The sequence below is a fragment of the Strigops habroptila genome, unplaced genomic scaffold (assembly GCF_004027225.2).
Source record: "Strigops habroptila isolate Jane unplaced genomic scaffold, bStrHab1.2.pri NW_022045634.1_ctg1, whole genome shotgun sequence".
Classification (NCBI taxonomy): domain Eukaryota; kingdom Metazoa; phylum Chordata; class Aves; order Psittaciformes; family Psittacidae; genus Strigops; species Strigops habroptila.
The window spans coordinates 24,748-39,190 of NW_022651110.1; the positions used below are offsets into that span (position 1 = coordinate 24,748).

General features: G+C 66.2%; 2 protein-coding genes and 1 long non-coding RNA gene across 3 annotated transcripts; 1 reads left to right on the forward strand and 2 right to left on the reverse strand.

Annotated features, from left to right (window-relative positions):
* Positions 1–310: 310 nt before the first annotated feature.
* Positions 311–8,370, reverse strand: KEAP1 (kelch like ECH associated protein 1). Its single transcript, XM_030475226.2, has 6 exons — positions 8,251–8,370; positions 6,764–7,397; positions 3,383–4,068; positions 2,028–2,233; positions 1,748–1,924; positions 311–759 (listed from the first exon to the last, which is right to left on the reverse strand). The coding sequence occupies exons 2-6, from the start codon at positions 7,337–7,339 to the stop codon at positions 596–598; spliced, it is 1,809 nt and encodes a 602-aa protein (XP_030331086.1). The 5' UTR covers positions 7,340–7,397; positions 8,251–8,370; the 3' UTR covers positions 311–595.
* Positions 8,371–9,772: 1,402 nt separating this feature from the next.
* LOC115603377 (sphingosine 1-phosphate receptor 5-like) lies at positions 9,773–10,774 on the reverse strand. Its single transcript, XM_030475196.1, has one exon. It carries the CDS (start codon positions 10,607–10,609, stop codon positions 9,773–9,775), a length of 837 nt encoding a protein of 278 aa, XP_030331056.1. The 5' UTR covers positions 10,610–10,774.
* Positions 10,775–13,303: 2,529 nt separating this feature from the next.
* Positions 13,304–14,437, forward strand: LOC115603414. The gene is made up of 3 exons (XR_003989865.1): positions 13,304–13,523; positions 13,703–13,786; positions 14,336–14,437. It is a non-coding gene; the product is annotated as an uncharacterized LOC115603414 (long non-coding RNA).
* The last annotated feature ends 6 nt before the right edge of the window (positions 14,438–14,443 follow it).

Sequence of the window (14,443 nt, forward strand, 5' to 3'; positions counted from 1 at the left end):
CAACGGGATGGGGGGAATGGGATGGGGGAACCGGATGGGGGGGCTATAGGGGGGAATGGGATGGGGGGACTATGGGGGGAATGGGATGGGGGAAACGGGATGGGGGGGCTATAGGAGGGAATGGGATGGGGGGGCTATAGGGGGGAATGGGATGGGGGGGCTATAGGGGGGAACGGGATGGGGGGCTATGGGGGGGAACGGGATGGAGGGGCTATAGGGGGGAATGGGTTGGGGGGGCTATGGGGGGGTCACAGTGCTCGGAGGGGGGGTCCTATGACCGTTCTCACCCCGGTGCCCCCCCCGCGTCCCGTTTAATCACAAAAGTCGCTTTATTCCAGTAACAACGCGATCGTGAATCCATAAAACGATGCTCACTGGGGGGGGGGGGCAAACCCGGTGTGTGTGTGTGTGTGTGTGTGTGTGTGTGTGTGTGTGTGTCCGCTTTAAAACCGGGGGGGGTCATTGGGGGGGAGGGGGGGTCTCAGCATCGCCCCCCTCCCCCATCGGCCGCCGTGGGGTTAAAGGGGGGGGGGGAAGCGACGGCGTCGTGCGTCGCCCCCCCCGGGGTCCCCCCCCCCCCACGGCGGCGCCGGGGTCAGCAGGGGCACTGCGGGGGGGGCTGGTCCCGGCACGGCTCCATGGTGATGGCCACGCCCACGCCGCTGCGTCCTGACGTCATCCGCGTCACCTCGGTCCAGGCGTCCGCCACCGGGTCGTAGCACTCGACCGAGTCCAGGAAGGCGTGACCGTCATAGCCCCCTGCGGGCGGGGCTGCCGCTATGGGGCTGCTGCGGGGCTGCTGGGGGGGTGCTGTGGGGCTGCTGGGGGGTGCTATGGGGGGTGCTATGGGGCTGCCGCTATGGGGCTGCTGTGGGGCTGCTGCTATGGGGGTGCTGCTATGGGGCTGCTATGGGGGGTGCTATGGAGGTGATGGGGGGTGCTATGGGTGTGCTATGGGGCTGCTGCTATGGGGCTGCTGCTGTGGGGGTGCTGCTGTGGGGCTGCTGCTATGGGGGGGGCTATGGGGCTGCTGCTGTGGGGCTGCTGCTATGGGGGGTGCTATGGGAGGTGATGGGGGGTGCTATGGGGGTGATGGGGGGTACTATGGGGGGTGATGGGGGTGCTATGGGGCGTGCTGCTATCGGGGTGCTGTGGGGGGTGCTATGGGAGGTGATGGGGGTGCTATGGGGCTGCTATGGGGGGTGCTATGGGGGTGATGGGGGTACTATGGGGGTGCTATGGCGGTGATGGGGGTCTGGGCTATGGGGGTCTGTGCTATGGGGGCGATGGGGGGCGAGGGGGCCATGGGGGTCTGCTATGGGGGGCCATGACGGTCTGGGCTATGGGGGTTTGCGCTATGGGGGGTCTGTGCTATGGGGGTGATGGGGGTCTGTGCTATGGAGGGTCTGCTATGGGCGCTGATGAGAGCTATGGGGGGTCTGTGCTATGGGGGTGATGGGGGGGCGATGGGGGTCTGTGCTATGGGGGAGATGTGACAGGGGGATGTGATGGAGGAGTCTGTTATGGGGGGGATGTGACGGGGGGGTCTGTGATTGGGGGGGGGGCTACAGGGAAGGCTGCAGGGGGGGAATGGGGCTGGGGGCCCCCCAGGGTATATTTGTGCCCCATAGAACATATTGCCCCCTTCCAGTGCACTATGTGCCCCATAGAACATACTGTCCCCATAGAACATATTGCCCCCACCCCAGTGCGCCCCACAGAACCGGTGCGGGCCCCCCCAACCTACCCAACACGTAGATCTTGCCCTGGTACACGGTGACCCCGAGGGCGCTGCGCCGGTGCCGCATCGGTGCCACGAAGCTCCAGGCATCCGCCTCCACGTCGTAGCGCTCGGTGCTATTGAGCTGGTCCGTCCCGTCGTACCCCCCCATGGCGTAGATGCAGTTATTGAGGGCACAGACCCCTATGTGGGGGGGGGGGGGGGGAACAACAACACAGCATCGGTCAGACCCCCCCCGTCTATGCTATGGGTCCCCCCGCACCCCGTTGCTCCGAGCCCCGCTCACCGGCGCCGCTGCGGATCGTTGCCATTGCGGCCACCGGCCGCCAGGCGTCGCGCTCCGGGTGGTAGCACTCGGCCGAGCGCAGGCGGCTGCTGCCGTCGAACCCCCCCACGGCGTAGAGGAGGCGGTTGAGCACGGCCACCCCCACCCCGATGCGTCGCGATAGCATCGGCGATACCAGCTGCCACTCGTCCCGCTCCGGGTCGTACCTGGGGGAGGGGGGGGAGGGGGGGGGGCACACACACGGGGAGAGGTTTGGGGACACCAAACCACGGGGTCTGTGCCCCATAGGGCAGATTGGGGGCCCTATAGGGCAGATCTGTGTCCATAGAACAGATTGAGGCTCCCCCCCCCCCCCCCCCCCAGTGCAGCTCTGTGCCCTATAGGGCAGATTGGAGGCCCCACAGTGCAGCTCTGTGCCCTATAGGGCAGATTGGGGGGCCCCCCCAGTGCAGGCCTGTGCCCCATAGGGCAGATTGGGGGGCCCCCCAGTGCAGCTTGGGGGCCCTATAGGGCAGATTGGGGACCCACCAGTGAATATCTGTGCCCCATAGGGCAGATTGGGCCCCCCCAGTGCAGCTCTGTGTCCCATAGGGCAGATTGGGGGGCCCCCCAGTGCAGCTCTGTGCCCTATAGGGCAGATATGGGACCCACCAGTGAGAATCTGTGCCCCATAAGGCAGATTGGGCCCCCCCCCAGTGCAGCTCTGTGCCCCATAGGGCAGATTGGGGGACCCCCAGTGCAGGCCTGTGCCCCATAGGGCAGATTGGGGGGCCCCCCAGTGCAGCTCTGTGCCTCATAGGACAGATTGGGGCGCCCCCAGTGTGGGTCTGTGCCCCATAGGGCAGATTGGGGGACCCCCAGTGCAGCTCTGTGCCCTATAGGGCAGATTGGGGACCCCCCCAGTGAAAATCTGTGCCTCATAGGACAGGTTGTGGCCCCCTCAGTGTGGGTCTGTGCCCAATAGGGCAGATTGGGGGACCCCCAGTGCAGCTCTGTGCCCTATAGGGCAGATTGGCCCCCCCACCCAGTGCAGGTCTGTGCCCCATAGGGCAGATTGGGACTCCCCCAGTGCAGGTCTGTGCCCCATAGGGCAGATTGGGACTCCCCCAAGGCAGATCTCTGCCCCATAGAACAGACTGGAGCCCCCCCAGTGCAGCTCTGCACCCCATAGGACAGAGCAGGCTCTGTGTTACCAGCCCCAGAAGCAGACTGGGGCCCCCCCTCGTGCATCTCTGCGCCTATAGACCAGACCGAGCCCCCCCCCCTCCACCAGTCTATGCCCATAGACCAGACTGGGGAGACCCCCCCCTGCCCCACATCCCCCCTCCCCACACCCGCCTTTGCCCCCCCCTCACCTCTCCACGCTGCTGTGATGCACACATCCGTGCGACCCCCCCACGGCATAAATCATCCCATCGATGACCCCCACCCCGATGCGGTTGCGGGGGACGCTCATGGGGGCGCAGGGGGACCACTGGTTGGTCATGGGGTTATAGCAGTCGATGGCCGCCGAGTCCGTGTTCCCATCGGGAGAGTTATTCCTTCCCCCCACGGCATAGAAGAGCCCCCCCACCACACACCCCCCCAGGCCGCTGCGGGGGACCTGCAGGTCAGCCAGCCGGATCCAGGAGCCATCCCGAGGGTTAAAGGCTTCCAGGAAACACAGGGAATGCCGGAAGTAGCCGCCGGCCGCGTAGATGAGCTGCCCGACCTTGGGAGCGCGGCAGGGCAGGACCGTGGTGGCTTTATGGAGGGTGAGGTCCTGGAAGATCTGCGCCAGGTAATCCTTGGAGCGGGAATCTCCGCGCAGGATCTCGCACTTCTGGAGCTGGGTCTGCAGGAAGTGCGGGGTGAGGGAATGGCAGCGCACGGCGCGGAGCAGCGCCTGCACGTAGGGCCGCCGGTTGCGGCAGTCGTGCTTCACCCAGTTGATGCAGGCGTGGAAGACCTCGGACTCGCAGCGCACGTTGAGCTCGTCGCGGCTGATGAGCGTCGCCAGTTGGCAGTGGGAGAGGTTGAAGAATTCCTCCTGCTTGGAGACCTGCGGGGAGAGGAGGAGGCGGCGTCGGGGCGGGAGCCGGAGGGATGGTGGGATGGGATGGGATGGGGTCCAGAGGGACGGTGGGATGGGATGAGATGGGGTCCATAGGGACAATGGGATGGGATGAGATGGGGTCCAGAGGGATGGTGGGATGGGATGGGATGGGGTCCAGAGGGATGGTGGGATGGGATGAGATGGGGTCCATAGGGACAATGGGATGGGATGAGATGGGGTCCAGAGGGATGGTGGGATGGGATGGGATGGGGTCCAGAGGGATGGTGGGATGGGATGGGATGGGGTCCAGAGGGATGGTGGGATGGGATGAGATGGGGTCCATAGGGACAATGGGATGGGATGAGATGGGGTCCAGAGGGATGGTGGGATGGGATGAGATGGGATGAGATGGGGTCCAGAGGGATGGGATGAGATGGGATGAGATGGGGTCCATAGGGACAATGGGATGGGATGAGATGGGGTCCAGAGGGACAGTGGGATGGGATGAGATGGGGTCCAAAGGGATGGTGGGATGGGATGAGAGGGGGTCCATAGGGACGGTGGGATGGGATGAGATGGGGTCCATAGGGACAATGGGATGGGATGAGATGGGGTCCAGAGGGATGGTGGGATGGGATGAGATGGGATGAGATGGGGTCCAGAGGGATGGGATGAGATGGGATGAGATGGGGTCCATAGGGACAATGGGATGGGATGAGATGGGGTCCAGAGGGACAGTGGGATGGGATGAGATGGGGTCCATAGGGACGGTGGGATGGGATGAGATGGGATCCAAAGGGATGGTGGGATGGGATGAGAGGGGGTCCATAGGGACGGTGGGATGGGATGAGATGGGGTCCATAGGGACAATGGGATGGGGTGAGATAGGATGAGATGGGGTCCATAGGGATGGTGGGATGGGATGAGTTGGGGTCCAGAGGGACAATGGGATGGGGTGAGATAGGATGAGATGGGGTCCATAGGGATGGTGGGATGGGATGAGATGGGGTCCATAGGGACAATGGGATGGGATGAGATGGGGTCCAGAGGGATGGTGGGATGGGATGAGATGGGGTCCCATAGGGATGGTGGGATGGGATGAGATGGGGTCCATAGGGAAAATGGGATGGGATGAGATGGGGTCCAGAGGGATGGTGGGATGGGACGAGATGGGGTCCAGAGGGACAATGGGATGGGATGAGATGGGGTCCAGAGGGATGGTGGGATGGGATGAGATGGGGTCCATAGGGATGGTGGGATGGGATGAGATGGGATGAGATGGGATCCAGAGGGACGGTGGGATGGGATGAGATGGGGTCCATAGGGATGGTGCGATGGGATGAGATGGGGTTCAGAGGGATGGTGGGATGGGAGAGCTGTGGGGGGCAGTGGGGACGTAAGGAGATGGGATGGGATCCATAGGGACAACGGGAGGCAGCAGCGAGCTGAGGACACCGCTCGGGATGGGATCCAGAGGGACACGTGGGATTGGGGGCCAACGGCAAGCTCATGGAGCTCAATAAAGCCGAGCACAAGGTGATGCCCCTGGGGCAGTTCCAGGTACGGGATCTCCCATGTGGAGGCTGAGGACATTGGGAATGTTCAGCCTGGAGAAGGGAAGCTGCGTGGAGAGCTCAGAGCGGCTCCGGGGGGCTGAAGGGGGCTCCAGGGATGTGGGGAGGGACCTTCAGCAGGGATGGGACAAGGGGTGACGGGTTCAAACTGCAACAGGGGAAGTTCGGGTTGGAGATAAGGAAGCTCTTCCCCGGGAGGGTGGTGGGACACTGGGATGGGTTGAAGGGAGAAGGTTTGGATGCCCCATCCCTGGCAGCGCTTGGAGCACCCTGCTCTAGCGGAAGGTGTCCCTGCCCATTGGAACTGGATGAGCTTTAAGGTCCCTTCATCCCAACCCATTCCATGATCCTATGACACCCCCCCCCGCCCCAAATTCCTTCTGCTTGGAAACCTGCAGGAGAAGGGATGGGGACCCCGTCACCCCATGGGATGGAACCATAAACCCAGCCTGAGATCATCCAGCAGCTTTGGGGGGTCCTCAGTGCCCCCTGGACTCCCTCATACCCCCTTAGGGGGGTCCTCATTACCCCCATCCCCTTGGGGCAGGTTCCAACCCCTTGGGGCAGGTCCCTCATTGCCCCCATGTCCTTGGGGCAGGTTCCATCCCCCTGGGGCAGGTTCCAACCCCTTGGGGCAGGTCCCTCATTGTCCCCATCCCCTCGGGGCAGGTTCCAACCCCTTGGGGCATGTTCTTCATTGCCCCCATCCCCTTGGGGCAGGTTCCAAGCCCTTGGGGCATGTTCTTCATTGCCCCCATCCCCTCGGGGCAGGTTCCAACCCCTTGGGGCATGTTCTTCATTGCCCCCATCCCCTTGGGGCAGGTTCCAAGCCCTTGGGGCATGTTCTTCATTGCCCCCATCCCCTCGGGGCAGGTCCCTCATTGCCCCCATCCCCTTGGGGCAGGTTCCATCCCCTTGGGGCAGGCTCCTCATCGCGCCCATCCCCTTGGGGCAGGTTCCAACCCCTCGGGGCAGGCTCCTCATCGCGCCCATCCCCTTGACCCCCCTCATACCCCTTTGGTGCAGCTCCCTCACCACCACCACCACCACCCCCCCCCGCACCCTTTTGGGTGGGTGGGGGGGGGGGCAGCCCCCCATCACTCCCCCCCCCCCGACACCCCCTTTACCTCCCCGAAGTGCATGTAGATGTACTCCCGCGCGCGCTGGTGCAGGTCGGCGCAGCCGATGCTCTCGGCGAAGGCGGCGATGCCGATGGCGTTGCTGGGATGCAGCTGCCGCGCCAGGAAGTCGGCGCAGGCTCGGACCACCCGGTCCATCTGGTACATGACGGCTCCGTTCATGAGGTGCAGGACGCAGCTTTCCCCCACGGCCACGGCCGCCGTGTAGGCGAACTCCACCAAGCGCTCCATGGCGCGGGGGTGCACCCCCTCGATGGGGATCACCTCCATCCCGCGCTCCTTCAGGCCCGTGGTGAACATGGCTTTGAAGACGGGGCTGGAAGCGGCCAACACCACCTTGTGCGCCGGGATGTCGACGGCGGCGGCGTCGCCGGCGTCGCCGGGGCTGTGCCGGCGGTACCGCACGCGGAGGGTGACGTCGCAGAGCTGCTGGTCCAAGCGGAGCTGGTTCATCACGGCCAGCGCGGCCGTGGGGTGCTCGGCCAGGCTGTAGCTAAAGGAGCCCGAGCCCCCCGGGGAGGGGGTCACCTCGGCCGGGCACTCCGGGGGTGGTGGGGATGACATGGCCCCAGCATCGCAGGGACCCCCCCCGGCTTGGGGTTAAGGCAATGGGGGGGTGGACCTATAGGGAGAGAAATGGAGGGGGGGGGGACACCCCCAAAGTGGGGTTAGGAGGTGGTGGGGAAACTGAGGCGTAGGGAGGAGGGGGGCACCCATTGGGGAAACTGAGGCACGGGGGGGGTCACCATGACCCCAGTGTCAAAGGGACCCCCCCCCGGCTTGCGGTTTTGGGGGGGTTAGGGTTAGAGGGGGGGCACCCCTATATCAACCCCAGAGCACCCATTGGGGAAACTGAGGCACGGGGGGGTACGCCATGGCCCCAGTGTCGAAGGGACCCCCCCCGGCTTGGGGTTAAGGCAATGGGGGGGTGGACCTATAGGGAGAGAAATGGAGGGGGGGGGGACACCCCCAAAGTGGGGTTAGGAGGTGGTGGGGAAACTGAGGCGTAGGGATGAGGGGGGCACCCATTGGGGAAACTGAGGCACGGGGGGGGGGGACGCCATGGCCGCAGCATCGCAGTGGCCCCCCCTCCTTGGGATTCGGGGGGGGTGCACCCCTATATCAACCCCAGCGTTAGAGGAGGGGTCACACACATCCAACAGGCTCCGAGTGAAGTGACCCCCCCCCCCCCCAAAACCAGCGCAGGATACAACGGGGGAACCGAGACCCCCCCCGATAGGGACGGGACATGGGACACCCCCCCATAGGGACACAAGGCGGGGGGGGGGGTTCCGGTATCTCCGTCCCTCCCGTGGCGGGGGGGGGCGGTTCCAATGTGTGTGTCCCTATAGCCCGGCGAGGGGGGGGGACGGGACGGGGACCGGGGGGGGGGGGGGTGTTCCCACATCCCGGGGGGGTGTCCGGGGGGGCGGGGCCGGGCGGGGGGGCCCGGGGGGGGGTCTCGGGGGTCTCACCCGTCCATGGCGCGGCCCCGACGGCGGCGGGAGGCGGCGGGGGGGGGGCGCGGGGGGGGCAGTGACTAAGCACCGCGCGGAGCCCCCGCCGCGGTAAGAGTCCCCGCGGCCGGGACACGCCCCCCCCCGCGTGACGTCATGGAGCCACGCCCCCCCCTTTTCCCTGTCAGAATAAGAGTCTATGGGAAGGGAAGGGGAGGGGGGAGGGGGGAGTCCTGCGCGTGTCCTCGTGTGACCCCGGGGGGGGCTTTTATTCGGGACAGGGCGTAAAACCGGGGGGGGATATGGGGGGGGACATATGGGAATGGGGGGCACGGGGGGACATATGGGAATGGGGGGGCACGGGAGGGACATATGGGTGTAAAACCGGGGGGGACATGGGGGGGGGACATATGGGAATGGGGACATATGGGAATGGGGGGACACGGGGGGGACATATGGGAATGGGGACATATGGGAATGGGGAGACACGGGGGGATATGGGGGGGACATATGGGAATGGGAGGACATGGAGGGATATGGGGGGGACCTATGGGAATGGGGGGCACGGGGGGATATGGGGGGGACATATGGGAATGGGGGGGCACGGGGGGATATGGGGGGACATATGGGAATGTGGGGGAATACGGGGGACAAGGCTGGGGACAGGGATGTGCATTGGGACAGGGACCAGAGATGAGGCCAGGGATGGACACAGGGACACAGACGAGGACAAGGACAGGGACGGGGCTATGGGACAGGGCTGAGGATGAGGATGGGGCTATGGGACAGGGCTGAGGATGGGGATAAGGATGGGGCTATGGGACAGGGATGGACACAGGGACACAGACGAGGACAAGGACAGGGATGAGGATAAGGACAGGGCTATGGGACAGGGGTGGACACAGGGACACGGATGAGGACAAGGACACGGATGAGGACAAGGCTATGGGACAGGGCTGAGGATGAAGATGGGGCTATGGGACAGGGATGGACACAGGGACACGGATGAGGACAAGGACAGGGATGAGGATGGGGCTATGGGACATGGATGAGGATGAGGATGGGGCTATGGGACAGGGATGGACACAGGGACACGGATGAGGACAAGGATAGGGGTGAGGATGAGGCTATGGGACAGGGCTGAGGATGAGGATGGGGCTATGGGACAGGGATGGACACAGGGACACAGATGAGGACAAGGACACGGATGAGGACAAGGCTACGGGACAGGGATGAGGATGAGGATGGGGCTATGGGACAGGGCTGAGGATAGGGATAAGGATAGGGCTATGGGACAGGAATGGACACAGGGACACGGATTAGGGCAAGGACAGGGATGAGGACAAGGCTATGGGACAGGGCTGAGGATGAGGATGGGGCTATGGGACAGGGATGGACACAGGGACACGGATGAGGACAAGGACACGGATGAGGACAAGGCTACGGGCCAGGGATGAGGATGAGGACGGGGCTATGGGACAGGGCTGAGGACGAGGCAATGGGACGGAGCTGAGCACCCAGACGGCTCCAGCTCTCCCGGTCACCCCTGCACCGCCTCCCCTCCCCTCCCGGACCGGCTCCCGCTCCCCCTCGTCCCCGCTCCCTGCCCCTGCGTGTCCCTCTGGCCCCGCTCGTCCCCGCGGCGGCGGCAGCAGCCGCCGGCGCCGCGCAGCAGCCGCGCCACGGCTCGGCAGAGCTCGCGGCTGGTGCCGGTGTAGATGAGCGGGTTGAGCAGCGAGTTGGCCATGGCCAAACCCAAGAAGTAATCGGCGTGATAGAGCACGGCGCAAGCCCGGGGGCAGCACCAGGCGTCCAGCAGCAGGAGGAGGAAGAGGGGCGACCAACAGGCGATGAAGGTGCCCACCACCACCGCCACCGTCTTGAGCAGCGCGGGCGCGGCGTGCGCGGGGCGCAGGTTGGCTGCGCGCCGCACCGCGCGGTACAGCCGCGCGTAGAGCACCACGATGGCCAAGAGGATGCCGAGGAACACGGCGACGCAGAAGGACACGTAGCGCTTGGAATAGAGCGGGAGCACCGTGGAGCAAGCGGGGAGGTCCCCGAGGCAGTTCCAGCCCAGGGCGGGGAGAGCCGAGAGCGCAACCGCCGCGCCCCAACTGGCCGCCACCAGCGCCCACATGCGGGTGCGCTGCTCGGGCTGCGCTACCCGCAGCCGGGCCATGGTGAGGTGGCGCTCCACGGCGATGGCCAGGAGGCTGAGCACCGAGGCGGAGAGCGTGAGGAACACCCCTCCTTCCCGCAGGAACCAGAGCGCCGGCGTGAGGCGCAGCGTGGTGGAGCCCGAGAGCACGATGTTGGCCGTGTAGGCGATGCCGGCCAAGAGGTCGGACAGGGTGAGGTTGCCCAGGAGGTAGAACATGGGGGAATGGAGCTTCTTGGTCCTCCAGATGGTGACGAGCACCACCAGGTTCTCGAGCACGATGAAGGCGCAGCCCAGGAGGAAGAGGAGGGTCTCGGGGCGCAGCGCGCTGCGGTAGCGGCCGCTGTGGAGCTTCCCCGTGTAGTTGTAGTGAAGGGCGAGGACGGAGTCGGGCGGGAGCGGGCCCGGAGCCATCGTCAGGGCGGCTGCATCGTGCTGCGGGCGGGGGGCACGGGGTGAGCGTGCGGCGGGCGGGACACGGGGACACAGGCGTGTACCAGGCGTGTGGCACGGGGACATGGGTGTGCGACATGTGTGTGACATGGGGACACAGGCGTGTACCAGGCGTGTGGCACGGGGATGTGTGTGCGACATGTGTGTGACATGGGGACACAGGCACGCACCACGCGTGTGGCACGGGGACACGGGTGTGCGACATGCGTGTGACATGGGGACACAAGCGTGTACCACGCGTGTGGCACGGGGATGTGAGTGTGCAACATGTGTGTGGCACGGGGACACAGGCATGTATCACGCGCGTGGCACAGGGATGTGAGTGTGCGACGTGCGTGTGACATGAGGACGCAAGTGTGCATCACACGTGGGACTGGGACACGAGTGTGCAACATGCATGTGACACGGGGACACAAGCATGTACCACGCATGTGGCACAGGGACACGAGAGTGCAACATCTGTGTGACATGAGGACACAAGTGTGCATCACACGTGGGACAGGGACATAAGTGTGCACCACGAGTATGGCACAGGGATGTGAGTGTGCAACATGCGTGTGACACAGGGACACAGGCATGTACCACGCATGTGGCACAGGGACACAAGTGTGCAACATGTGTGTGACATGAGGACACAAGTGTGCGTCACATGTGGCACAGGGACACAAGCGTGCAACATGTGTGTGGCACAGGGATGTGAGCGTGCAACATGCGTGCGGCACAGGGACACGAGTGTGCACCACGCGTGTGGCCCCCGTGCACTCACAGGCGTGCAAGGGCACCCGCAGCCTGCCCCACACACGCTCGTGCACGGCCCATGCACACACGTGCGCTTGCACACGCGCACCCACGTATGTGCCCCGCGGGGCTCTGCACGTGCACACGCGTGTGCGTGACGCACCCCCCCCCCCCCACGCTCAGCCCCACATGCTCCCGTGGTGCTGCCCCACATCGTGCCCACCCCACCCAAGAGACAGGCCCAGGCACGCGGGGGGCGGCCGCAGGGTCCCGCCATGGGGCAACCGGCCCAAGTATGTGGGGCGGGATGGGTGCGGCTGCGCCCCATGGCTGGGGGTGGGGCTGGAGAATGGGGGGCAGGATCTATGGGGCAGGATAATGGGGGGCAGGAGCTGTGGGGCTAAATAATGGGGTGCAGGGGAGCTATGGGGCAGGATAAGGGGGGCAGGATCTATAGGGCAGGACAATGGGGGGCAGGATCTATGGGGCAGGATAATGAGGGGCAGGATAATGGGGGGCAGGAGCTGCAGGGCTAACTAATGGGGTGCAGGGGAGCTATGGGGCAGGATAAGGGGGGCAGGATCTATGGGGCAGGATCTGTGGGGCTGGAAAATGGGGCCCAGCAGCTGTGAGAGCAGGATAATGAGGGTCAGGAGCTGTGGGGCTGGATAATGGGGCGCAGGGGAGCTATGGGGCAGGATAATGTGCGGCAGGATCTATGGAGCAGGATAATGGGGGGCAGGATCTACGGGGCAGGATAATGGGGGGCAGGATCTATGGGGCACTCACCGCGGGTCCCGGCTCCGCTCCGCTCCGTGCTGCCTCCGTGGGGCGCGGCGGGGCCGGGCGGGGTCGGGGGGGGGGGGCGGAGCGGCGCCATGTGGGGCAGCCCCATAGAGGGTTGGGGTGTCCGTGGGTCTGTGCGGGCAGGCCTGGACCTGCCCCATAGAGAGAACCCCCCCCGGGCTGTGGGGAGACGTGTGGGTCCCACGGGTGTGGGGCGCTGTGGGGCGCTGTGGGGCGCGGGGTGGGGCTGGGAACGCCGCGGGCCGGGGCAGGTGCTGGGCTCGGCGCTGCCAAAGGCGCCCGCGGCTCCGGCGTGCCCCGCCCGGCCCCAGCCCCACAGCTATGGGGCAGACCCCGCTCTGTGGGGCCGGGACCCCTCTATGGGGCAGACCCCTCTCTATGGGGCAGACCCCGCTCTGTGGGGCCGGGACCCCTCTATGGGGCAGACCCCGCTCTATGGGGCCGGGACCCCTCTCTATGGGGCAGACACCCCTCCATGGGGCCGAGACTCCTCTCTATGGGGCAGACCCTGCTCTATGGGTCCGGGACCCCTCTCTATGGGGCAGACCCTACTCTATGGGTCCGGAACCCCTCTCTATGGGGCAGGCCCTGCTCTATGGGGCCGGGACCCCTCTCTACGGGGCAGACACCCCTCTGTGGGGCCGACCCCCCCTCTATGGGGCCAGGACCCTTCTCTATGGGGCAGACACCCTTCTATGTGGCAGACACCCCTCTCTATGGGGTAGACCCCGCTCTATGGGGCCGGGACCCCTGTCTATGGGGCAGACACCCCTCTCTATGGGGCAGACACTGCTCTATGGGGCAGACCCCCCTCCATGGGGCCGGGACTCCTCTCTATGGGGCAGACCCCGCCCTATGGGGCCCCACGTGACCCATCACCATGACACCACCGCCCCGCCCCTCCCCCGTGACGCCACTTCCGCCGCTCCGCGCCCAAGATGGCGGCGGGCGGCGGCCCCTCTCGCGCCGGGGACAGGCCCCGCCCCTCGCCCCGCCCCCTCCCGCCGCGCGCCGCGAGCGCGGGGGGGGGGAGGGGCGGCGGCGGGAGCGTCCGGCTGTTCCGGGGACCCGCCCCCTCCCCCCGCGGCGCGCGTGCGCGGGCGCGTGCTCTCGGCCTGGAACAGCCTCAAATACGGTACCGGAACCGGAAGTGGGGGGGGAGAACCGGTAATACCGGAACCGGAAATGGGTGGGAGCCGGTAATAGTGGAACCGGGGAGGGGGAACCGGTAATACCGGAAGCGGGAGGGGGTGGGGTAACGGTAGCACCGGAAGCGGAAGTTCTTCATTGACACCCCTCCCCCCACACACACAGGGTTTCCGGTTCGGCCCCGGAGCCACGTGACCCGCGGGTCCCCCCTGCACGTGCTGGGGCGCGAGTACAGCCCCGCGCGCGAGGGTGAGCGGGGGCGGGGCCGAGCGATGGGGGAGGGGCCGAGTTATGGGGCGGGGACCGCGCTGTGGGGCAGGGACCGAGCTATGGGGCAGAGACTCCGCTCTATGGGGCAGGGACCCCTCTATGGGGCAGCCCTGCTCCATGGGGCCGGACCCCTCTCTATGGGGCAGACCCCCCTCTCCGGGGCCCGGTCTGACCCTGCTCCATGGGGCAGAGCCCTCTCTGTGGGGCAGCTCTCGTGGGGGGGCCGGTCTGAGTGCGCTCTATGGGGCAGGGACCCCTCTTTATGGGACAGAGCTCTCTCTATGGGGCAGCCCCGGTCTGTGGGCTGCTCTGAGCGTGCTCTATGGGGCAGCCCCTGCTCTCTATGGGGCAGCTCCGCTGCGGGGCTATGGGGGGGGACTGAGCTATGGGGCGGGGCCGGTCTATGGGGCGGGGCCGATCTATGGGGCGGGGCCGGTCTATGGGGCGGGACCGAGTTGTGGGGCGGGGCCGGTCTGTGGGGCGCTGTGGGGGCAGCCCCGCGGTGACGCGCGCGGTGCCGCCCCGCAGAGGAGCTGCGCGGGTTCTCGCGGGACGTGCGCTCGCGGCTGTGGCTCTCGTACCGCCGCGGCTTCCCCGCGCTGCGCTCCTGGAGCAGCGATGGCGGCTGGGGCGTGC

Bases quoted from the DNA above. Each gene is read 5' to 3' on its own strand.
- LOC115603377 (XM_030475196.1), bottom strand. From the start codon at position 10,609: ATGTTCTACCTCCTGGGCAACCTCACCCTGTCCGACCTCTTGGCCGGC.
- KEAP1 (XM_030475226.2), bottom strand. From the start codon at position 7,339: ATGTCATCCCCACCACCCCCGGAGTGCCCGGCCGAGGTGACCCCCTCC. The intron at 4,069-6,763 runs GTAAAGGGGGTG...CTCTCCCCGCAG, and splicing joins TCTACATGCACTTCGGGGAG to GTCTCCAAGCAGGAGGAATT. The intron at 1,925-2,027 runs GTGAGCGGGGCT...CCCCCCACATAG, and splicing joins AACGATCCGCAGCGGCGCCG to GGGTCTGTGCCCTCAATAAC.